Source organism: Thamnophis sirtalis, unplaced genomic scaffold (assembly GCF_051295495.1).
Source record: "Thamnophis sirtalis isolate CommonGarterSnake01/CBP01778 unplaced genomic scaffold, rThaSir2_p1.2 scaffold_5, whole genome shotgun sequence".
NCBI classification, from domain to species: Eukaryota; Metazoa; Chordata; class Lepidosauria; order Squamata; family Natricidae; genus Thamnophis; species Thamnophis sirtalis.
Genome location: NW_028261385.1, coordinates 129,881,958 through 129,907,408, shown reverse-complemented (window position 1 = coordinate 129,907,408; position 25,451 = coordinate 129,881,958). Strand labels below are relative to the sequence as shown.

The window sequence follows — 25,451 nt, the reverse complement described above, 5'->3', positions numbered from 1 at the left end:
ACTAAGCACTGTGTTCCCCATGCATAAAAGAGAAAGGGGCAATCCATAGGTGGTATTCCGCAAGTTCTGACCAATTCTGGAGAACCAGTAGCGGAAATTTTGAGTAGTTCGGAGAACCGGTAAATACCACCTCTGAGTAGCCGCGCCCCATCTATTCTCTGCCTCCCAAGCCCCAGCTGATCAGGAGGGAATGGGGATTTTGCAGTATCCTTCCGCTGCCACGCCCATCAAGCCCCGCCCACAGAACCGGTAGTAAAAAGTTTTGAATCCCACCACTGGGGCAATCCATCGGAAACAGAAACAATCTATATTATATGGCCTCTTTTTGTCTTTTAAGAATCTGTGTCCAGAGGTGGGTTTCTGCCAGTTCGCCCCAGATCAGGCAAACCTGTAGTGGCGGTGGTGTGAGGCTCTGCCCACCCGCCTGGACGCTTCTGAGCACACGCGCATATGTGCACGAGCAAATCGGTAGTAAAATAAATTGAAATCCCCCATTGCTGGGGACCCTATATCCCACTTATAGGTCTAGAGAACCCCGAGATTTTGCAGCCAAATGTTTGTATTATTTTTCCAGGGTTCTCATTCTAGTTTTGAGTTTCCTTAATCTCATCCATTCTTTCACCTTCACTTTTTCTTCCTCCTCTCTCTCCCCACCTTCATTTCTACAGCTGTTTATTCATGCAAAGGATGGATAGACAGAACAGGAACAGGTTTATCTGAAGGAAGTTTATCGCTTTCTCATTGATTACAAGAGGAAGCGTTAAGTTATGGGTGAAGAATGGAGGTGAGGCAGCGGTGAAATCCTCCGAAGTGTGCTACCAGTTTGGTGAGTCAGCTACTGAGTGCGTGCTTTGCACACATGCGTGCCTGAGGTGCGCCTGCGCAGTGCTAAAAAAGGAACATTTTGAAGCCTTCCGAGTCTGCAAAGGCAAGTAGAACAGCCGGGGGGGGGGGGATCCACTGTGACACGTGATTTAGATTAGCTAGAAAGCAGGAAATCCGACGATTCTAGCTAATATAAATCGCATGTCACAGCTGATTGTCAGAAATACCAGTAGCATTGTTTTTACTACTGGTTCGGGTGAATCGGTCCGAACTGGTAGCATTTCACCCCTGAGGTGAGATCAGAGTAACTTCTAACAGCTCTTTATTCAATACTGCCTGTCAGGCAATTTAAAAACTCCCTGGCTGACCTGGATCCTTTTATAGGAACTAATCTGGCAACAGCCAATCAGGAGAGAGTATTTTCCAGCTCCAGCAGATAACCAGGATAAACTATTCAATTACACTTACCGTATTTTCACCCATATAACCCGCGGGTTATATGCGGTTTTTACATGCACAGCGCCCCCCTGCGGGTTATATGCGTGGGCGGGGTATACGGAAAATATTTTACACGATCGGAGGCTTACACGATCGGAGGCTTGCTTCTTTCTCCGTTTCTTCCCCCACCCCGATCTCAGCTGTTTCCTTCTCCTCCGTTCCTTTCCTCTTCCCCAGCGTGCGCAGGCTTCTTTCTCCGTTTCTTCCCCCACCCCGATCTCAGCTGTTTCCTTCTCCTCCGTTCCTTTCCTCTTCCCCAGCGTGCGCAGGCTTCTTTCTCCGTTTCTTCCCCCCCCCCATCTCAGCTGTTTCCCTTCTCTTTTACTCGTCGCGGGTTATATGCGTGGGCGGGTTATATGCGTGGGCGGGTTATATGCGTGGGCGGGGTATACGGGAAATATTTTACACGATCCGGAAAACCCGCGGGTTATATGCGTGTGCGGGTTATTTGCGTGGGCGGGTTATATGGGTGAAAATACGGTATCTACAATACATAGCAGGAAGATAGATCTTTAAAGGAAAAAAAAGTCCTTTCCAACTTACTGGTATTCCCTTTTCCAGCTAAGAATTTGTCATTTTTTCCGAAGGTTGTATCAGGGTGCTACTTTACCAAAAAAATCATCAACCAATTTCTTTACTGAACAGTAATTCTAACTTATTTATTATGGCATCATTGAACTAGTAAAGTTGCAGGACTTTAGACATGAAAATCAATGTGGTTTTCTGTCTCAAAATCAGCTAAGGGACAGAAACAGTTATAATATACTAGACCGATGAAAAACAAGCTGTGTTGATATTTTTTGATGCAGAGGAAAGCATTTGCTAATTTGAATTAGATTATTATGTTTAAAATTTTGGAAGAATGGATTTTGGAAATAACTTTATTCAACAGGTTATATATATACTATCTTAATATCACAAGCAGCACAAATTACAGACAATGGTGAATTAACGTAAACTTATGAGATACAAAAAAGAACAAGACAATGTGGCTCATTTTCATCACTGGAATGTGATATAAGACAGGATGAGAGAATAATTGGGGTGAGAGTATTAAAAAGATATAAATTAAGGTCATTTGCAAACAATTTGGTTTTAATAGATGAAAATCCCTTGGGAAGATTAGATATATTAATGGAAAAGCTGAAGGAATTTTCTATTGATGGGAAAATTGAAATTATCATTGGAAGCATTTTGATGATAAAAATGAATAATCTAGAATGATTCTTTTATTTCATACTAGTTTTGACAAATGATGTACCTTTTACAGAAGGATAAATAGATTTATTTAGATTTGTATGGCAAGGCAAAAAATCAAAGGCTAAATACAATTTTTTTCAGGATGCAAAAGTCAGAGAGCTAGGAGTTTAAATTGTATTTTGCAGTTTGTTGTTTGGTTTGCATGAAAGAATGAGTTCTTCTGAGAAATAAAAGAAAGAATTGGAAGAGCATAGCCAGAAGTTTAGTTGGCAAGGGTTTTTAATGGTATGATAAAGTTCATATGGATGTTAACAAACATCATATGAGAAGTGCCAAATTGAGAGTATGAAGTAGCCCAGGAACTACTGAAAGATAATCTTTTTTGTCATTGGCACAGGAAGCATTCTATAGATGAGAAACAGCAGATAGAGCAAAACGATTAATATTTCAAAATGTATTAATATAAGAGGATGGAAAAATTAAAGTGGTCAACAGAACAATCATCTTCAGTAGATTTAAAAACCATAAGAATAATATTTTTGATGGTTTTTATATGCACAATTAAAAGAGGTTTAATATGGATAAAGAGACAATGGAATTGAAAAATACAAAATAGGGATCTGGGGATTTTTTTTGCTGAAAGAAGAAATTAAATGATATTGTATGAGTTTGAAGAGTAAGAAAGACATGGATTAAGTGAGGGTCTGAAGGAACGTATAAAATTTAAGAGGAAGGAAGAACAATATGTTTGTAATTATCTGTTGAAAATTTCAGAAGTCGTATTTCTTAACTTTAACTTTTCTCTTTTCTGTTTTTTGTACTTTGTTATTTCCTTCTTTTGATTTATATTTAATTCCACGAAAAACGTCTTAATAAATAGAAATTAAGAAAAGTAAAGAGAACAGAGATAAAAGAGCAAGGAAGTAATATTTCAAAGAGTAAACAAGGTCATTCTACTCCATAAATATGTGAGTTTTAGCAATTCATCCAAATAATTCCTTCCCTATAGAAGTTTGCCTTGCATACTAAATGAAAATGAAGTTTGTGCTGGTACCTTTAGGGGATAATCCCATAAACTCCTTTGGAGTATAAAATCCCATTCAATTCCTTGTAGCTGTTGTCCAATTAGACATACAGAGAATTGCAGTCATTTAATTATTGTTTGGGTTTATATTCGAAGAACTAATTTCTGAACCAATAACAACTAAACTGGTTAATAAATGCACAAAAGGGCCTTCTGTTTGTTTAACACCCAATATGAGGAAGAACTCTTATCAAACTCAAAACTCAACATCTAACACTTTGGGGATTAATGATATTTTCTCATCATTTGGAAATGGGATTGTATCATGATCAATCTATGTTTTGTATTTGGGAGGCAACACAATTCAATATTTGCTCTACAACACTTGAAGAATTAGCCGCCTCATCAAATACCCTCTGTTAATCATTGACATATGTGTAAACAGAATATGAAATAGCAAACTAGTTTATCACTTTTGAAGAAAGGTGGGGGAAAGGCCTCACTTGGAACAACCAATCCAAGTCCCGCTCCCTGGGTCTTTGTGTTCTGGCAGGAGTCTGCTTCAAACAGAAAAAACTGGTTTTGTAACAAGATCAAGTACATGCCTGCAATGCAGCAAAAATGAAGGTTTCTTCTTCGGTGCAGTCTATTTCTTCCAGCAGAATAGCCCAGCGGGCTTGCTCATATAGCTGGTGGATCCGTACTGCATCATACTGCCAAGAGAAGCAATATCAGGTTGCATTAGAAATAAGCAGACTTTGCCATGGGTCCAAGAGTTAAGCAGACTAACTACCTCCAGATATACAGTACAGTCCTTTGGAACATTTTGTACTCTGTTACAGCAAAGCCGAGGTGGCACAGTGGTTAAATGCAGCACTGCAGGCTACTTCAGCTGACTGCAGTTCTGCAGTTCGGCTGTTCAAATCTCACCGGCTCAGGGTTGACTCAGCCTTCCATCCTTCCGAGGTGGGTAAAATGAGGACCCGGATTGTTGTTGGGGGCAATATGCTGACTCTGTAAACCGCTTAGAGAGGGCTGAAAGCTCTATGAAGCGGTATATAAGTCTAACTGCTATTGCTAAAGAAGAACACACCACTGGAAGACCTGAAGGATGAGGTTGTGTGTGGTTGCAAACTTGATGGCATTCAGTCGTGATGACGAAGAGGGGGCAACTTTAGTTAACTAGAGAGCTGCGCCACATTTTACACTGTATGTCAATAGCTGCACTACAAAAATGAGTGGTGCCAGGATCAGATTTGGGGGGAAGGTTTAATGGCTTTATAAGGAGAAATAGATATGCACTATTTTAGACAGCTGTAGGAGGGATTATATTGATATGTTCAAGGGTAGAACTAGATGCTATCCATATGAATGCCCAAGAAAAACCGATAAAGGGGAAATGATAATGTTGAAAAATAAAAAGTCTACCGGTATAGATCGACTACTGAAGAAGTGTTAAAATCTACATATAGTTTGCTCAGGGAGTAGCTATGTAATTTGCTTAATGTCTGAAGAAAGTAGCAATGGCAGATGATTAGAAGAATGCCATTATTATACAAATAAAAAAATAACAAGAATTAAGGTTAAAAACTAAAAGAGAATTCACTGTATTTTTATGCAGGGTATTTTGACCAGAGCTTTTCATTTAAGCAAAACATATGCTAAGATATATGCATGAATTTGGGCATGTTTTGCATAGATATAGAATTGAAGGTTGGCTGTTAAATTTGGTAAGAGTTTGATGTATGCAATGGAAGTAAAATACATATGAGAGTAAATGCTTTCAAGATCGTCTAATATTGAGCAAGAAATTAAACAAGAATATATATGACCACTTTTTTGTGTAATGGACTTTTATGACTAAGTATATAATAGATATTTGTAATGATGTTAAGAGACATTTTGCTTGCTTGGGGACATTAATACAGTAAGCTGTTGGGATAAATAAATCCTTATTAAAAAAAATGAAAATGGGTGTAAGAACATGCTTCTACCCACTTAAATGGAATATGGAAATGAGTCGTGGTCTGTCCAGAGAAACAAAAGCACGTTGAATACAGTAGGAATGGAGTATTTCAGGAATATTTAGTAGTACAAGAAACGATAGAATGAAGAATGAATGGGGGATGCGTAAATGTAGGCTGAATACAAAAACTGACGGTATGACAGTACAGTATAAAACAAATAAGTTCAGATGGTTTTGTTAAACAGAGACAATGAATTAGCTCAAAAGGAAGTATATAGAAGAGCTGGCTGGAGAATTGGGGGGGGGGGGTGTTGAAGTCCACAAGTCTTAAAGTTGCCAAGTTTGAAGACCTCTGATATAGAAGAAGAATGAAGTGGTTGAGGGGAAGAGAAAGACAAAGTTGCTTGATAACATTGATAAGATTACGTAACAAAAGGCAATTTTTGAAGTGATAAGTGCACAAGGATAAAACAAGGATAATTTGCAAGACAGGGAGAAATGAAAAAGTCTAGTGAAGTGTGATGGTGCAAAACTAGAGTGTATCACTACTTCTTACTCTTTATCTGCACTCTGCATAATATTGCTTACCTTAAAAGGGAATAGAGAGATGCATGTACAGTGTGTTTCAAAAGCAGTATGTTTTATTATTATTTTTAAATATTGTGACCCACCTCAAGCCAGCTTGGAGTTGCTCAATCCCGAAATCAAATAGATAAGTCAAACGAAAAAGAATATTCAACAAAAACTATTGCGCTATTTTGCTTACATTAAAAGAAAACTGATATAATAATTACTACTGTATTCTGATCGATAAGCTATGGTTTGACAACATTCAGTTGTGACTACAAAATGAAATCCCTACATTTGCTTTTTAATTGTCATGTTGGGAATCTTAAAGAGCTTCTTACTTTTGCATTCAAATCAAAGAAATCATAGTATTTAAAACGGAGTAGAAGTTGATCGTCCTCCTGGATATCTTGTTCCATGAGTGATCGAGATGAATCTAACCATCTGAAATGAAAAGAACACCAAGCACTGAGAATAAATGCCACAGAGTTCTAACAAAGCACAAGATATTAGAAGTGTGTGTGTGTGTGTGTGTGTGTGTGAGAGAGAGAGAGAGAGAGAGTAATATAGAGTTTAGTAAGTATAGTCATAGTAAGGAAACTTGAAATTTATTTCTACACACCGTAACACCTATTATTATCATTGTTTATTACTAGCTGTTGCCCATGACAGTGTTAGTCTCAACAAACTCCCTTTTTATCACCCTATAGTCCTGTGATGGCGAACCTATGGCACGTGTGCCACAGGTGACACTCAGTGCCCTTTCTGTGGGCATGTGAGCTGTCACCCCAGTTCAATTCTACTGAGCAAGTGCGCGTGCCTCCCACCGACTAGCTGGTCTTCAGGTCTCTGCTGCACATGGGAGGAGGTGGGGTATGCACAGGGGGGCACATGCGCATGCATGGGAGTAGCGCATGCAGGGGTTGTGCACACATTGAATTTTGGGGGTTTGGGCGTGCACATACGCACTTGATCTGGAAAAGGTTAGCCATCACTGCTATAGTCCCTTAAATGTTAGCCTTAATAACACATTTAGCAAAAGTAAAGATAGCTGTATAGTTTTTCAATTTTAGCAAATGAACATATTTAGAAATTACAAATTCTATGTATATAAGAGGAAAATATGTGTTCTTTGAAAAAATATGTTTGAGAAGAGAGAATACAGTTATGAACAATCAAAAGTGCAAGGAGGAATTTGAGCCTTGTTTTATTCCTAACAGTATATGTCAAGGTGTTACTTTTCGTTCAACCCAAATCAGGTTCTTGTTTCTATGAAAATTCTAAATTATATTACTTGGGAAGGATCTTTTTTGGCTTAGGTTTCGGATAAAAGTGCCAGCTATCCTAATTAACTCTTTGTGTATGGATACACAGCACACACAGTCAGCATTGCCCTTGGCTTGTCAAAATGGTCTAATACTAATATTCGAAGAGAAAGGTTCCTCACCCAGCATTCAGTTTGGCTTTGTCGACCAATGTTCGAGGCTGATACATCTTGGCAAGTGTCTCTGGTGCACAGTTAGGATGGCTAAAAGCGAGGGTGCTCCAGCTCTGTTGTGCCAATGGGCTGTCACTGAACCACGCAACAGTGGAAGGGACAGGGGAACCAGTAATGGGATCATAAGTCGGGGTCATTGTCTTGCTATATAAGCCAGGACTGGCTGAAATATTGAGAACAGAAAATAAAACCATCAGTTTATAAAAGTGGTTCCCAAACTTTTTCAGTCCACCGCCCCCTTGGTGCTCCAAACTGATCCTCAGTGCCCCCCACCCAGTGGTGGAATTTAATATTTTTTACTACTGGTTCTGTGGGCGTGGCTTGGTGGGCGTGGCTGGGGGTATCATGTGACTGGGTGGTTTGTAACAGGAAAATTCAAAACTATAACAATTAATTGCACATTTATTCAAAATCCAATTTAAAACCCTTTTTAGTTAATGTTAATTCAACAAAATTGTTGAACATGATCCAGTGATACTAGGTTTTCAAAGTCTGATAGTCATTTATCAAGAACCTTAGCAACTAGTAACTTAGCAAACTCAGTAAAATTTAGTAACTACTTCACTGTTCAGTAAATTCTTAATGTGATGGATGGGCTTGATGATGTGATACCAGTTTCCCAATGTCTGGTTTTAAGTCACTTAGCAGAGTGCAATGTTTCCCAGCCTTGGCAACTTGTAGATGTCTGGACTTCAACTCCCAGAATTCCCCAGCTAGGGAATACTCGCTGGAGAATTCTGGGAGTTGAAGTCCAGACATCTTCAAGTTGCCAAGGTTGAGAGACACTGCTCTAAAAGCATCAGGACTGTTTTCCTCTCCTCTCCTATTACGGTATCAGAGGAGCGTTTTTGGTGGCATTAACTCGTGGCTCTAGTTTCCAGTAATTTTGGGTGATGGTTTGTCTTAAAAGACACTTAAAAAGAGCAGCCAGTTTCCTACCAGTTTGCCCCTGGAGTTCATGCAAAACTTGCTTCATCGCCGCCCACGTCAAAATTCCCTTTGGCCATTGCCCTGCTGCCCCCTTCCCACCCAAGGAACACCACCCACCACCCCCTTTTTTGTGTCGCTGCAGGATTTTAGTTGCCACAAGCACATATGTGGATTCCCGATCCTGGGATCGTCCTTCGCACACCCACAGAAAAGAGGACTCCCTGCCTGTGGAATACGATACTGCCGCCCTTGGTGCACAGTCCACGGATTGGCGGAGCGTGTACCAACTGACTGGCTACCCCGAGCAATGCATGGTATGCAGAGGCCAGAAGCAACCATTCGACGGGACGGGGAGGGGGGAGGACGGGAGTGGCCCATGTTTGTGGCGGGCTCAGGAAGCATGCATGTTCTGAGCTGTGGCACTCGGTCTGGAGAGGGGGGAGGAAAAAAGCCTGAGCGGCATGTGCCTAGCCGCCACGTGGGAGCGGCTCTGTGTCTTCCGATTTAGTTGTTTCGATTCCCTTCCCTCCTCTGATCGGTTGTTTTTCCCCTCTCCCTCTCTCTCTCTTTTGCTGGGTGGTGGTTGAGGCCGCAGGTAGTTAGGATTGATTCTGCTGTTGCTTAAGTTGTCGTGGTGGACAGCAGTAGCAGCAGCGAGAAGCAGCAGTGGTAGTATCGAGTAGATCAGTGGTTTCCAAACTTGGCAACTTTAAGACTTGTGGACTTCAACTCCCAGAATTCTCCAGCCAGCTCTACTCTGCTGGCTGGAGAATTCTGGGAGTTGAAGTCCACAAGTCTTAAAGTTGCCAAGTTTGGGAACCACTGGAGTAGATCAAAGAAGAAGGGGCATTTATGGCAGGCTGGCCAACTGAAGCTGTAGGCTCAGCGCAGCTCCTTCTCTGCCGCCTGCCAACCCCCTTGCCTCTTAGTGCCCCCCCTGCTACCCCCCTTGCCTCTTAGCGCCCCAAAGTGGGTGGTACTGCCCAAGTCATCCCACCGCCCCCCAGGGGGCAGTACCACCCACTTTGGGAACCACTGGTTTATAACATCACTGAATGTCAAAGGAGATGATTTTCCAATATAAACTTTCTTTTTCTAAAATAAACCTTTCTTTTCTAAAACAAACCTTTATTTCTTTGGGAAAAACTCTTTGGGACTCTATTTAATAGTTTTGCAGGCAGCTTTCAATAGAAAACTAAATTCCAGCAATCTAGATAATTGTGCTTGTTCAAAAAAAAATATAGTTAAATGTACTTTTAGTTTTCAGATGCATTTTGGTTTGGAATACTATGCCATTGTTATAATTCAAAGTATCTCTTTCTTTAATATCCTAGTACTATAAAAACATAACTGCATTTTTCCTAATATGTAAGTATCACTAACCATAATTGGTTAGATGGTACTGTGCCAGACTTGAATTGCATGGCGCTCAGGTTCTTTCAAGTCTTTCTTTAGAAAAAAAAAGGGAGAATGCTTCCAAATTGGCACACAAAGAGAATAATGATTAAATCTCACAATGCAGAACAGGGGTGTCCAACCGTGTCAACTTTAAGACTTCTGGACGTCAACTCCCAGAATTCCCCAGCCAGTCACGTCAGCCAGTTGAAGTCCACAAATCTTAAAGTTGTCAAGGTTGGACACTCCTAATGCAGAATAAGTCATGGAGTTTAAGCATACATACCAATGAGCTCCATCCAAATACCCAGAGAGCCATTAGATGGAAGCAAAGACTTCCTGCCAGCTAGTGACCTTCTGGATTTTTGCAGGTCACATAAGGTGTGCCTGCCAGCAATGCAGAAAGAAAATTACATTTACAGCAGGAGTTGGTGTGGTTTTAACTGGTATTTCCCTCGAACACCAAGTCTTTTTCAAAAGCTGTAACCGATGAAGAACTGTTTCACTTTCCTTGTCTACAAAAGGTATCCTTGCATGTCATTGTCAAAACTTAATTCTTATTCCTAAAAATGTGTAATTGAATTGAATACTTCTTCTTTCCTGATGGCAGGATTTCCAATCCAGAGGCCCCCAATAATCCCTATCATTTTGAGTCAGCATAGCCAATGTTAAAAACCAGCTTATAGAGTAACAAGCTCAAAGGTTTCTTTAACCTATTAATTACATGGCCTTTTGTTCTTACTTTTCAAACTTCAATGTCTAGAGAAGGCAGCCAATAAATAAGTAGAATCAGTATTGTGTACTGCACTGTTACCTGGCAATCCAAAACTCACTGGAGAATTGTGCAGGTTTAAAATATCTTCTATGACAGGTTCTTTGTCCTTCTCTTTGTCTTTTCTCTTTTTCTTTTTTATCTCATTGGTTGGCCTCAGCAGAGACAGTTCTTCTGATCGTCTAATACCTGCAACACAATTGAAAATATCAACAGGCTAGAAAGACCAGTGGGTTCTATCATCCAAGAGACTCCATCGATTTGACACTGTGTTCTTTTGCCCTCCTGGACAGGTTACAAGATGAGCCATGTTTTGGGCCCATACCACGGTTATTGGTCTCTCTGAAAAAATGAGTTTCTCCTGCTTTGAAAGTGAAGGTGATGTGGATCTTTGGATCCAATGGCTTTTGATGACTACCATCAATCTCCAACCTTCTCTTTTTGGGGAAATTTGTTGAAAATGGGGTTGATCTACAACTGAGGAGAACCCTATGTCAGGTTTCCGAAAGATGCCCTAATTAACTCATGAGCCTTCACCCCTTTCCTCACCATAGCAACAATGCAAATGCTTTGTGAGTTGACACCCTAAAGGAAACAGATTATGAAGGCCAATTTCAGTTGGGTTTCAGATCAGGATTTAGTACTGAGGCAGCCTTAGTCAACTGTGTCAGGATGGCGATGGTGCATCCATCCTAGTGCTTCTTGTTTTGTCAATGGCTTTCAGTAAACTTGCCCATGGCATCCTTGTGAGTTGGCACCAAGAGTTGTGGGTTGGGAAAACCATTTTAAGATGGTTCCCTTCTTTCTCCAGGGCCTATTGATGTTAGTTGGGGTGGGGATTTGCTTCTGGGTGCAATTCAAGGTGCTGATTACCCATAAAGCCCTTCATGATATAGGCCTGGTTCTCATATCCTTCATAACATCTGCCCATCTAATTCTATCTTGGAGGATTAGCCCACTCTGGCTTCCTTTGATTAAACAACGTCATCTCTTAGGAACTCAGAAGTATAACAAGGTTGTCCCTGAGATCTGGTTGCTTCCCCTCTACGCTGCTGTTTAGAAGAACTGTGAAGACTGGTGTCTTTGCAGAGGGAGATTGAGACTGCTCTTTTAATTTTGTGAGCCACCCAGAGTCCTTAAGTGGCACAATAATATTAATAATAATATTGCAGCTTCCTGCAATAACACCAGTGGAACGGCAAAAAACTGCGCTACTCCGAACATCGTATATTCTAAGAAGATACTTGGTTGATAACCTAGGACACTGGCAGCAACCTGTGTCAACCATTAGCACCAGTCAATGGTATTGGTGATACATTTTAAATGTCCAGTTAACTGAGTTTCATGTTTAATGAATAAAAGAGATAATAATAATAATGCTGGGAAAGATTGAGGGCAAAAGAAGAAGGAGATAACAGAGAATGAGGTGACTGGATGGAGTCACCAAAGCTGTAGGCGTGAGCTTAAATGGACTCCAGAGGATGGTAGAGGACAGGAAGGCCTGGAGGAACGTTCTCCATGGGGTTGCGATGGGTCGGACATGACTTCGCAACTAACAGCAAAAATAATAAACTGAAACTACGTGATTATGGATGAAACATGTGACAGTGATACCCATTGTCATTGGGGCATTTGGTACCATGTCCAAGAAGTTTACAAAATACATCAAGAAATTGTAGCTTCCTGCAATAACACTAGCGGAACTGCAAAAACTTGCTACTCGAACAATGTACGTTTTAAGAAGATACTTGGTTGATACCTAGGAGGCTGGCATTATCCCGTATCAACCATCAGTTCCAGTCAATGATATTTGTGATACATTTTTAAATATTCAGTTGACTGAGTTTCATGTTTAATGAATAAAAGTTTATTATAATAATAATACCACCACCACCAACATTGGCACTGACAAAATCATCATCAATCAATGGCAAAAATTAGATTTACTTGGAACCATTTACATTCTGCAATATTAATATTAATAAATCTGCCTCTCTCAGGCCCTTGAAAAGGACTTGCTAGATGGGCAAAAATGCTAAACCAGTCTAAACATGTGGCTGCTTGACCAACCATAATAATTATTTCGCAAAACAGTGCTAGGCAAACATCCTTCACCACCATAGGAATTTCGGTACTTTTGAAATCAGCTGTGGGGTTAATTTCTAATAAATGGAACCGAGAAGAATATTACTTCCATTGAAGTATTTTGTTTCACAAAATCGGCTAAGACAAGAAGCAGAGAAACAGGATTATGGAGTAGGCAAATAAAACATTAGTGGTTACTGGAAGTGCATCTGCTTTTGCTTTAACTTTATTCTGTGAAAGCATTTAAACACCACTTTCCAGCTAGAAAGTAGGCAATGAATAAAAGAAGAAAACTTCTGTCCTACAATCTATCAATGTAAGAAGACTTTACAGCAAGAGTGGGGGGGAAAGAGCAGGGAGGGAAAAGCAAGATAACCAGGAACCAATTCTTAAAGTTAATCCGCTTATCTAGTGATATGTTACAATGGAAGCAAGCTGCTCTAATTCAAACACCAGGTTTGACGAGAATCAAACAAATAGTCTAGAGGTGACCTTCCCTGAAAGAGTTCTATTGAAGTTAGAAATGGCTGGTCTTGGACTCCCGGAAACTTGCCCTTCTTTCACTCTTTAACTGCAGTCATTGTTTAGAGGAAAAGCATATTCCACACCTATCAAACAGAGTAGTTCTCTGCTGCTTCTGCTTTCAAGGCATTTGCTTCCAAGGGCTTCTGAGAGGAAAACGGGTTCCATCTAGCTAGCCCAACAGATAAAAGCAGCAGAAAGAAGATGTGAGATGATCAAGTCTTAATCTCCACCACACAGCACTCTCAGTACATTAGTGACCTAAAACTGACTTGAAACTCTTATTTAGATAAGATAGAAGCACTAGCTGATGACCTTGGATGATTTCAATAAGCTAAGAGGAATTGGACACACTTGGATGGAAAACTGGAGAAACAGCAGGCTGTTTTACAAAACACATCATAAAAAAGGTAGGGATCAATCACTTGTATGATTATGGAAAAAAAGTGCCCACAAACGCCAAATTTGCACTCAACTCAAAAAAGATATTTTACTTTTACAATACTTTAGTAAATAGCCACTAATTAAACATACTTTGCCAACAGCTCCAGGATAATCTACAAGTAAGTAGTAGATAAAAGAGACGCTTGCCTCTACAACCTTCACTTAAACCATCTAAGATTGACAGAAGTAGCATTATAGAGTTTAGAACAGGGGTAGTCAACCTTTTTATACCTACCACCCACTTTTGTATCTGTTAGTAGTAAAATTTTCTAACTGTCCACCGGTTCCACAGTAATGGTGATTTATAAAGTAGGGAAGTAACTTTACTTTATAAAATTTATAAAGCAGAGTTACAGCAAACCCCTACCGCCCACCATGAAAGCTGGAACGCCCACTAGTGGGTGGTAGGTACCAGGTTGACTACCACTGGTTTAGAGATTGACTGTCTCAAGATCCAGGAACTTGAAGGCCAATCTATCTGGAAGGTGTACCAAGTTGGGGAGAACTATTTTAGGGTAAAAATGGTCATGATATGAAGCTCTAGTTCATCATATTTCTTTTCCACTGTAATATGAGCTCAGATTCCTCCAGACTTAAAATAGCAAAAGGGCATAGCAGACTTTTGGGGAGTTGAGAGAGGTTTTAAATGGGAAGGCAACTGCAGCTGCTTTTTTCATGTTAACTATACCAGTGTTTTTCAACCACTGTGCCGTGGCACACTAGTGTGCCGTGACATAGTGTAAGGTGTGCCGTGGGAAAAACACTTTATATATAGTCAATATAGGCACAGAGTTAAATTTTTTTAACATTTTCTAATGGTGGTGTGCCTCGTGATTTTTTTCATGAAAAAAGTGTGCCTTTGCACAAAAAAGGTTGAAAAACACTGAACTATACCATTTATGCTTTAAGAAAGTTTAATGGTTGTCATCTGACTTATAGGTAGTAAGCGATTATGAGACCTCTTGAGAGCTGGCAAGGTGGAACTTCATTGTAAAAACCTATTATGCAGTGTATCTTCTCAATCTAACCAGTCAAACATCTACTCAGTTATCCACCTGCCTCTCTGGTGTGGCTGGGAACTTCCAGATCTGTTGCCTCATAATTCCTATTCTTTCTGTCTAGAAAAAAAAAGGCAATTCTATTTTGCTAAATCTCCATCAAACAATGTCCTTGGCTTATGAAAAAACCAGAAGAATTCATTTAATCATGTCTCCTACAGTGTGCTTGTGAAAATTCAGCAATATTCCATTCTTCTAGTCAATTCACAAAGAAACATCATCAAAATTATTCCTCCCTGTTCTATACAGATCCCTAACTTTACCTACCTCACCATTTTCATCTAAAAGAGTGATAGCTGAATGACTCTTAGCAGACCATCTCCTGTTAAGGAATAATACAATTCACACAGGTGTTATTTGCAGTTATAAAAGCATGGGTGAAGAAAAAACATGATATATCTATGAGAGAGTCTGCTTGATTTTCTCTGAGTTAACAAATGAATCAGTGACTAGTACCTGTGCTATGAGAGACTTCTAGTGCATTTATTTTCTACAATATTTTATCTTGTCACTACAGTCATATACCCATAATATCTACTCATCTACATACACCTACAACCCTTTTCTGCAGGCTGATACAAGTCTTATTTGTGGTGAGAAATATTTTAGAGATAAATTCCTGGTTGAGCAATACCTGAGGCTTTAATCATTGTAATTGTGGTGTGTTTACAGAAATGTGCTAGGAATTTATATTGCGAATTGCACAGCTGTTAACATGGCTTGAGGTGATACATTCCATCTGCAGAAAATGTAGCATATCACTGGGGAGGTGAACAATAATAAACCAAAGTTATGCTTGTGCACAACTGCATAGCTTTAAAACAGCAATATTCAACAAACTATTGAGTTCAAGGACCTTCAAACCTGGAAATTAGTATGAAAGTAGTGTGATAAATCCACTGCATTTATTTTAGAACTTTCCTGCTCTTTAGCTGTAAATAAAAATAGATGTATGCATAGAACCGTAACTTATTTTTATCTGTTTTATTTATCAAGATGAACCAACAGAGGTCATGACTTTAAAAAATTCACCTAATATCAAATGCACAAGGAAGATTGTAGAATTCTGTTTTGCTGGAGATGTTTGATGCTGATGGTCTATCCGGTATATTGCAATTGAGGATTTTACTTATTTATTACATTTGTATGCTGCCTTTCTCATCAAGGGGTGACTCTAGGAGGCTTACAACTGGGCAAAACCAAAATGAAATATTAAAATATCAAAACAATAAATATTAACACAAATATGATTAAAGATGGGAAGGAAGTGTGGAGATGGGAGTCTTGTCTCAGTCCAGGATTCCTTGCTTGGCAAGGTTTAGACTAGATCAGAGTTCTTAGGGTCAGTATTCGCCCTTAAAGGTCCATTTTTGCTCTTGCTGCTATTGTTGTTGTTTTTATTATTATTATTATTAGTTTAAGTAGCATTTTAATTCATTTTTAAGGTGTCTTGGGGGGGATTGGTGAATAATCTGAAACTTCATGATGGGGTTGATGAGGTGAAGAGTTTGGGGATCCCTAACTAGATGATCTATAACAGGGGTGTAAAATTCGCGGCCCATGAGCCGGTTGTGTCACATGCTGGCCCCGCCCACCCCATTTTAGCAAAAGGGAAAAAAGCAGCGATATGTCACGTAATGGCGTGATGCCGCGAGTTTGACACCACTGATCTATAATATACTTTCTGTCCCTTTCATTCTAAGTTTAGAATGACACTTGAGAGCACAAACAAACAAAATAAATGCTGTTGTTACATTACAGGAACCGAAGACTACAAACAGACTATCTGATGTCCCATTAGAAATCAGCAGCCTGACCTTGTGAAATTATCTATCCTCAGGAGTTTTAAACACATTTTGGGGTTTTTTAAGGTTTCCGCCGAACATGGACAGGGAGTTGTGGCTGTTTTGATGCTTTGCCATTGAATAATACCATGTGATTTGGGGAACTTTGAAGCACGCAGTATAAAGCCTCAGGTAATCTAGATGTCTAGATAGATGTTTTCCTGATCAAAGATCTTGTATTACTTCCCCTCCTGAATGATGATTCCTCTAACCGATAAAATTCTCATACATAGTAGGAATGGCTCTTTGCACTGCAAGTCCTATCCTGCCTCCCCTTCATCCTGAGTTATGTGTAGACACATCTTGTTCTGCTTTTTTAAAAACATGTAATTGATGTTCCTCTTGAGTGGGTGAAAACAATAAGCAGTAATGGGCAGCTCTGCAGAAATTCCTCAGAATAAAGTGAGTGATTTGCTTTGGGTAAAATCAGCTCCAAATACTTTTTTTCATTGGTCATTACACTTGTAGGAACAAACTTAATTGGGCATTGGTCTTATTGAGTCAAGATCCCATTTTCTTTATATTTAAGAGAATGCAGAATTCAATGGTATTTCTCTCAAATCTGCTGAACTGAAACCCTTAAAAAAAAAATCACAACAAAACAATTACAATAATTCCCCAGGCTGTCAATGAACCTGAAGGACTGAGCTAAACTGCCTTTAAAATTCAAATTACTGCCTTGCACAGCCTACACTGTGCTCTCGTTTTCCCTTTACTTTCAATAGATTTTAGAATTATAAATCAAACTATGCAAACTTTAGAATCTTGAACTGGTAATACACAGCCAATTGTGCTTTCCTTAACCTGGTTAACTTTCAGGTGTGAGGATCTGGTTACACAGTCTTAGAATTCCAGGAGAGAATTCCATAGATAAAAGGCTTAAAAGAAGCAGAGAGGCTGTGTCCAAATGCTCATGGTATGGAAATGCCCTAGCCACCAACTACTATAATTTGCATGGCAAGGTACCGTACTTGCAGTGAAATGTTAAAAATTAAAGAGCCCTCTTCTCTTTTGCATCCAGCCACTCAGTGTGGGAAGATGCCAGTGTTGAAGCAAAATTCAATCAGAGCTTGTTTGGCTTGTATAGGTAGGAGTAGATGGGAACCTTGATCTTCACATCAAGCAGGCAACAAGTTATATTTTGGACCTGCTACAAAAACGAAGTAATGGAAAAAGAAATGTTCCAAATAAGTGACTCAGTGTTATATGAGAAAACGTAGATTGCGATTATTGAACAAAATCTATTCTCTCATAAACTAGAAGGCTGATGTTCCAAAGAGAGAGAAGTGCTATGTCTTCATATCTCATCGGGGCTGCTATTCTGTAGGCTGCCTCTGAAAGGGATGTGATTGATAAGCTTGGAATGGATGAACATGATGGATGGTGTTAGCCATCACTCTGAATATGAATAAATTAATTTTGGATTAACTTAAAGAGTGTCTTCAAATCAGTGTCGACTCCCAGCAATTACCTGGACAAGTTTCTGAAGTTTTTTTTGGCAAGGTTTTTCAGAAATGGTTTGCCATTGTCTCCTTCTTAGGACTGAGAGAGAGAGAGATTGGCCCAAGGTCATCCAGCTAGCTTCATGCCCAAGGTGGAAGTAGAATTTACAGTCTCCCAGTTTCTAGCCTTGTGCCTTAACCATTACAACAGCCCTCTTAACCATTACAACAAACTGGCTCTCATACTTAGGGAAGTACTAGGGAATAATTATGAAAGTAACAAAGAAACCGACTATCCTTATTACTAATATTCTTATTTGTTCATTGAAAAATTCACCTGTATTAAATGGACAGCGTTCATCAAATCACCCTGTTATGCATGTTACTGTTGGAAACAGTGCTCCACGAGAATTCAGACATAAAGTGGAAGTTTCCCAAGACAGACATGTGGACATCCCTTACAACATCTGCTGGAAGCACATCAGGGCAGAACATGTGAACGCCACTTACCAAGGCTCTTGCAGATGTCCCCAACAACCCTGAATACCACAGAAGAGAAGCTAACATTCAGTCTCACAATCTTCATGCTTGGTAAACAAAGGCGCAGATTTTTGTGCTGAGGGGTGAAGAAGAGTATGGCATCAGCTTGCACTCCATATTTATCTAGAGTCCAATGAGTTTTCAGGAGCCAGCATTTCTTCTGTTCCCACCAAAGGGCATAGTCGGACCAATCTTGGGATATCCCTAAAAAGAAAAAAGAAAACAATGTAAAGCAGGAACTTTGAAAAGGATACCACAAATGCCACCAAGCTGAGGACGTGGTTCAGAGGTGGGTTCCTACCAGTTCGTACCTATTCAGTAGAACCGGTTCATCAAATCTACCGAACCGGTTTGAAGATGTTCCACCAGTGGACCCGGAAAGCAGGCCACACTTACAGAAGAGGTTCCACAATTTTTTGAAACCCACCACTGGTCCTTGTATATGATTATTCTACACTATCATACTCATATTTATAAAACTCAGTGCCTCTGTGAAAGGTAAGGATGACTACTGCGTTTGTGGTGCAATCAGAACATTGTGTGTGTTGAAGTTGTTTTCACGCAAACCAAAGATGCCTTTTAAAAAACAAGTTTACATCATATTCTTATGCATGCCAGTGCTGTGTGTCAGGTAATTTAAGGTGGTTCTGACAAGTGTCGTCGGCATCTTCATATCCGGTCACATGGGCGGCAAGCCACTCCCATCCAGTCACATGGGCAGCAAGCCACTCCCACAAAGGAGGCCACACCCACAGAGTAGGTTTGAACAAGTTTTGAAACTCACCACTGACGTGGTTATACCTGACATGTATCCCATTAGAACCATTTGTAAGCTATCTAGGCTTTAAAAAGTCAGAGAAAGCAAATGGGCTCATAAGACAGAACTTATTTTCTGTATCCAGTGTTCCCTGGGCAAGTCACTTTCTCTCAGCTCAACTTACCTCATGGGTGGTTATTGGGAAAAGTGGGTGAAGAACGAACTTAGGCCTACATTGGAGTTCTAAATGAAACCTAGCAAATATTAGAGCCATATCTATAATTTACTGACTTCATCTGATGGATTAAGTGACTTTGGGGTACCTCTTGAGTTTAAGTAGTACAGTGGTGATGGGTATAGTTCAAAGACAGGAAGATTGGGGGTTAGGGACAGAGAATTCTTCAGAAAATGTGGTTGTTAAGAGTCAACACTGACCTGGTGACACATAATCATCCTGAGCTTAACATTTGCCATTTCTTTCTTGTGTTTTATTATTTTATAACATATTCCAAATAAACAGAAACAATATAAAATATGCAAACAATAATTTCTATTCTAGCTTTTCATTCTACCTACTGATGGCCTTAATTCAATGCCTGCTATATATAAATACTAAAATCTGACTTAATATGTGGTACTGGCCTTGTAAATCAGTCCCTGCTTGTTATGACCTCTCCACCACTCCCACATATGCTGTGTGGGTTGTTCCCTCCAGATGTTTCTGGTATGGTGGCAGACATAACAGCTTGAAACAAGTGTGCAGCAAATGGGCAGCTGTGTAAGTGATCTGTCATGCAGAAACCTGCACAGCTTTAAGATTTTCTTAGAAAGCTTCTTCACTAGAAGCCCAGTGTCAGTAGCTCATGATGTCCTCCTAGTATCTCCCTTCCCTTCTGAGGGAGGTGAGTGGTTCAAAAATGTGAAAAATAAATAAATAAATACTGAATGGAAAAGCAGAACTTTTGCTATTTGCTATTAGGGACATTGGTTCACACACCCAAAAATATGTATATTATTTTGGAGGCTCTAATTCACTTGTATATACAATATAGAATGAGTTGCTTATACACACACAGAAACATAGACACACACAGACACACACATACTCAGGCAACCTGAAGCAACCCTAAAATGAATAAAGTATATAAAACGTTATTTGTTTTGGGGTTGCTTCAGGTTGCCTTAATTCTTTTGTCCTTTAAAAACACTATACTCACCAATTTTTTCCACAAGTCTGAGCATCAACCCTCCGACATGAAGCTCCCCCGATACTTGAACAGGAGTCTCTTTTTGTTCTTCTCCATTATGATGATCGACTCTGATTTTGAGCTCCCAGGAATTGGAACCATATTCATTTAAAGAAATCATAGTCCTGTTGGAGAATTCCAACATTTGTTTAAAATATTAAAAAGAAGGAATATATATATATATATATATATATATATATATATGTATGTATGTATGTATGTATGTATGTATGTATGTATGTATGTATATGTATATGTATATGTATATGTATATGTATATGTATATGTATGTGTATATTTAAAAATGCATCACAAATATCATTGACTGATGATGGTTGATACAGGTTGCTGCCAGCATCCTAGGTAATAGATAATAATCCTAGATAATAATTATAATCCACATCCTACATAATGATTATTATCTCAGTTGACTGAGTTTCATGTTTAATGAATAAAAGATAGTAATAATAATATAACACTAATACTAATAATAAATGTTTTCTATATGTTGTTAGCTTTGTTGTTGACGCCAGATATCATAGTTGTCAAAAATAGAAATGTACTATTTATTGACATCGTGGTAGCAGAAGATGCCAGAGTCGAAGAAAAAGAACTGGAAAAAATAATGAAATACCGTGACTTGGCCATCGAAACTAACAATTATGGATGAAGCATGTAACAGTGATACCCATTATCATCAGGGCACTTGGTACCATGTCCAAGAATTTTATAAGATATCGAGAAATTGCAGCTTCCTGCAATAACACCAGTGGAACTGCAAAAAACTGTTTTAAAAAGGAACATCATATATTTTAAGAAGATACTTGGTTGATACCTAAGACTGACAGCAACCCGTATCAACCATTAGCACCAGTCAATGGTATTTGTGATGCATTTTTGAATGTTCAGTTGACTGAGTTCCATGTTTAACGAATAAAGTATTATAATAATAAATGTTTTCTATATATTGTTAGCTTTGTTGTACCTGCTTAGAGTCACTGTGTCATTATGTGAGAGGCAGCTATATAAATTTGATGAATGAATGAATAAATAAATAAATAAAATTTAACCTGGCTAAAGACCCTAACTGGCAGAAAAAACAACAACAGGTTCCTCAGATCACTTTTGATGTGATGAATCAGCTCCTGGAAATCTAATCTGATCTCCTAAGAGGCCAGTTCTAGAATGTTTGCTCCCTGGGGTGGACATGACATGTGCACAAGCATGCACAGACAGATTGTGGAGACACACCACCCAAGGCTGGTGATGTTATTTTGGCACCCGAGGCAGAAGATTCCACAAGCATTCCTCCCACTGTCTGGCAGTAAAACACACAACAGCCTATTAAGTAACTAACAATTTGCGGTCTTTTCAGACATCCCTTAACAACTCCTAACAGTTGTTTTACTCTGCTTGACTGCAGGGGCTAAATTTCATAGGAGGATCATTGTTAAGGAATATTTTTTCAGCTTGATAATATCTCCAGCTTACAGTTTTTTTTTCTTGAATTGTGAATAGCAGCCTCTTAACCATGTTGGAAAATGTGTGGTGCCTTTTAAGGACTGAGGATAATATCTGTGCACTTGTGGTACTGTACAAAGTTTCAAACCAGCTAGTTTGGAAACCACAAAAGCAATCAGTCATAAATTTGCTGCATTTGTTTTTAACATCTAAGTGATGTGTTGCATCCCCAATAAAAACATTTAAAAGTACTTCTGTACATCATAGTCAATATACAGGTAACCCTCAACTTACAACCATTCATTTAGTGACTGTTTGAAATGACAAAGGCACTGAAATGACTAGTTTTCTAACTTGTTGCAGCATGTGATCAAAATTCAGGTGCTTGGCAACTGGCATAAATAAAAGCTCATAAAATGGGACAAAACTCACTTAACAAATGCCTTGCTTAGCAACAAAAAGTTTGGGAACAACTGTGGTTGTAAGTAGAGGACTAGCCATATGTGTTTTATTTCTCATTAAACTTCAGCTGACGCATTAGATCCCAACAGAATATCACCTCCTTCTTGGTTATCACTCTTCCAGCATCTTTTTCTAAAAATGCACGTTCACAATCATGTTTGTGGATTGTATTATAATAAACTGATTAACGCATAGAACTGTACAGAATTAATGGAATAGAACATATTCTTCTTCTTCTTCACCATCATCATCTAAATAAAGAACTACCATGCCAGAAACCCTAATTTTTTAAAAAATCTTCTTGAAGAGCAACCTCACTTTAAGATTGCAGGGACCCAATTTTATATTATTTCAAGAGCTTTTCTACTGTTCTGTGAAGCCACGGCATTCAAAGATTTAAATTAGTAAAATCTTCTTCCACAATATCCTATTTAGGAAGATTCTAATAATTTTTTTGTTTTATTTAGTTTGCCCCTCTGAGAATTATGGAAACACCCCCCCCCCCCCAAGCAAGTTGTAATCTGCATTGTTCATTTTAGAAGTGTTTGGACTTCAACTCCCAGAATTTGCCTGCCAGCAATGTTGGCAAGGGGATTCTGGGAGTTGAAGTTCAAACATCTCCAAGCTAGGAAGGTAGAGAAACACAATTCTAGATACCGCTAACCCCATATTCCATCACCCTTTCAAAACCTCCAGCAACTTGAATAATGGCGAGTTCAACACTCTGAGAAAAGCTCTCGGTTATTTAGATCAGAATAGAGCTGGAAGGGACCTTGAATGTCTTCTAGTCCAGCCCTCTACTCAAGCAGGAGATCCTATACCATTTCATACAAGTCCAGTCTCTTCTTAACTGTACCTAAGTCAAACGCAGTGTGACCAGAAAAAAAAAAAGGAAGTAACTCTGGCCCAATGTCCCCAGGACCAATGGTATATTAAGGCTCACCGGTGCCCTAAGCACTGACAAAGCTTGGTGCCCCCCCTCCTTTGTGCATACTGTACAAATCTTCATTGGTTCTTTTTCTTTCTCAACTTTATGGTGCCCCCTTGGGTCTGATGCCCTAAGCACGTGCTTAGTCTGCTAATGCACCATTGCCCAGGAGTGTCTCTATTTCAAAGTTGTTTTGTATTTTTCGTCTGAGCTTTTAAACATCCCTCCCGCTCCTACTCCAAGGTGGATTTTCTTTTTTTTTTTTTTATTACAAATATATTCGCTGCATGGACATCAGAGCATCCTCGCTTTAGCAATAGCAATAGCAGATTTTTATATACCGCTTCATAGGGCTTTCAGCCCTCTCTAAGCGGTTTACAGAGTCAGCATATTGCCCCCAACAACAATCCGGGTCCTCATTTTACCCACCTCGGAAGGATGGAAGGCTGAGTCAACCCTGAGCCGGTGAGATTTGAACCGCTGAGCTGCTGATCTAGCAGTCAGCTGAAGTAGCCTGCAGTGCTGCATTTAACCACTGCGCCACCTCGGCTTTAAACAGAAGAAACGACGCCTTTCCATCGGGGCTCGAGAAAGGCAACTTAACAGTTAACAGAGTTGGAAGGGACCTTGGAGGCCATCTAGTCCAACACCCCCCCCCCCCGCTCACGCAGGAGATATATACTAGGGATTCGAAACAGATGGGCGTTTATAAAGGATCCCAACGAGTTGCGGCTCCTGGCTGGTTCTGCTGCCACGATCATATACTTCAATTCCCTTTTGCGGCTCAGGGGAACCAAGTTCGGACGCCACGATTTCTCCCTCTTCCTGCAAGTACACTAACCCAAGGGGAGGCTGGCTAGCCGAGGGACCATTGTTAACACTCGGCGCATCCCATTGTTACACTCCGAGGGACGCCAGAGGTCCCATTGCTAAGACAGTTATCTAAACCAGATGGGACCCAGCGCCTGCATTTGGGATTATATCCTTTCTGGACCTTTTAAACGGGGCTCGGAGACCAGGTTAAATTAGGAAGGATGTTAGGATGTTACTAATGTGCCTTAATCTTAATCTCCGGTTAGCGATTTACTTTCTTTGCATTAGATTTATTTTTTTTAAAAACCTGCAGGCCGTGCAAGTTAAACCAACTAAGGATTTTAAGGCTTTCAAAAAGAGACTGGACAGCCAATTTATCTGAAATGGTATAGGGTCTCCTCTAGGAGGGGGCTGGAGTAGAAGACCTCCAAGGTCCCTTCCAACTCTGGTGTCTTGTTATCCAACTAACAGATTTGGCCGGATATTTAACTTTTTAAAAGAATAAGCACTAAACCAAACACTCTGAGTTTGCCCAGGCCGAGAGGCTTCAAAAACAAAGCAAGGCACGAGGCAAACATTGCACGCTGCGGGGATTTATCACACCCACGTTACACCCATCACGCAACATTAAAAGTGTTGTATGAATGCAGCCGATAAAGCTAGTACGCCACCCTCACCCACCCCCCCGTATTCACAAAGCGCATGCGTCATGAGATCCCATTGGTACGCTGAAGCTCGTAATTCTCCGCCGGACGAAAAAAAATCACCGACTTTTCCGGAGATTCCGAAGGATCCGGAGTTAATCAGGGCTGAGATTTCCTACCTGCTCAGTCGCGGATAATGCTTAGAACCCACGCGCGCCGCTCCCGACGCCGACTAGAGCCTCGGCGCAGGTTCGAGCACTCCCGGCGGAGGAGGTGGCTTACCTCCGCCGCTTTCCCCAGCCCCACCTTCCAAAGCGGTGGGGCCGTGAACAGCAGCAGGTGTCCCAGTTAGTAGTTGCTGCCTCTTCCTCCTCCCCGGGTGGGGTGGGGTGGAGTGAGATATTTTTGCTTCATGCCCTGCGATCTGAATATTTTAAATGCAGGTAGTCCTCGACTTAATGGCCACAGTTGAGCCCAACTGCTAAGTGAAAAAGTGACTTTTGTCCCATTTTATGACCTCTCCTGCCTG

The 25,451-nt window shown here is 40.0% G+C and overlaps 1 protein-coding gene across 1 annotated transcript in view; it reads right to left on the bottom strand.

Annotated features, from left to right (window-relative positions):
• FERMT1 (FERM domain containing kindlin 1) overlaps positions 1-25,234 on the bottom strand; it is a 47,677-nt gene extending 22,443 nt beyond the window's left edge. Inside the window, exons 1-7 of the mRNA XM_087716878.1 lie at positions 25,102-25,234; positions 20,585-20,739; positions 18,581-18,814; positions 10,718-10,864; positions 7,528-7,741; positions 6,422-6,524; positions 4,153-4,260 (exon numbers count right to left, since the gene is read on the bottom strand). Coding sequence (XP_087573004.1) covers positions 4,153-4,260; positions 6,422-6,524; positions 7,528-7,741; positions 10,718-10,864; positions 18,581-18,814; positions 20,585-20,735 — 957 coding nt within the window. The 5' untranslated portion in view covers positions 20,736-20,739; positions 25,102-25,234. The remainder of the gene's footprint in view (positions 1-4,152; positions 4,261-6,421; positions 6,525-7,527; positions 7,742-10,717; positions 10,865-18,580; positions 18,815-20,584; positions 20,740-25,101) is intronic.
• Between the last annotated feature and the right edge of the window lie 217 nt (positions 25,235-25,451).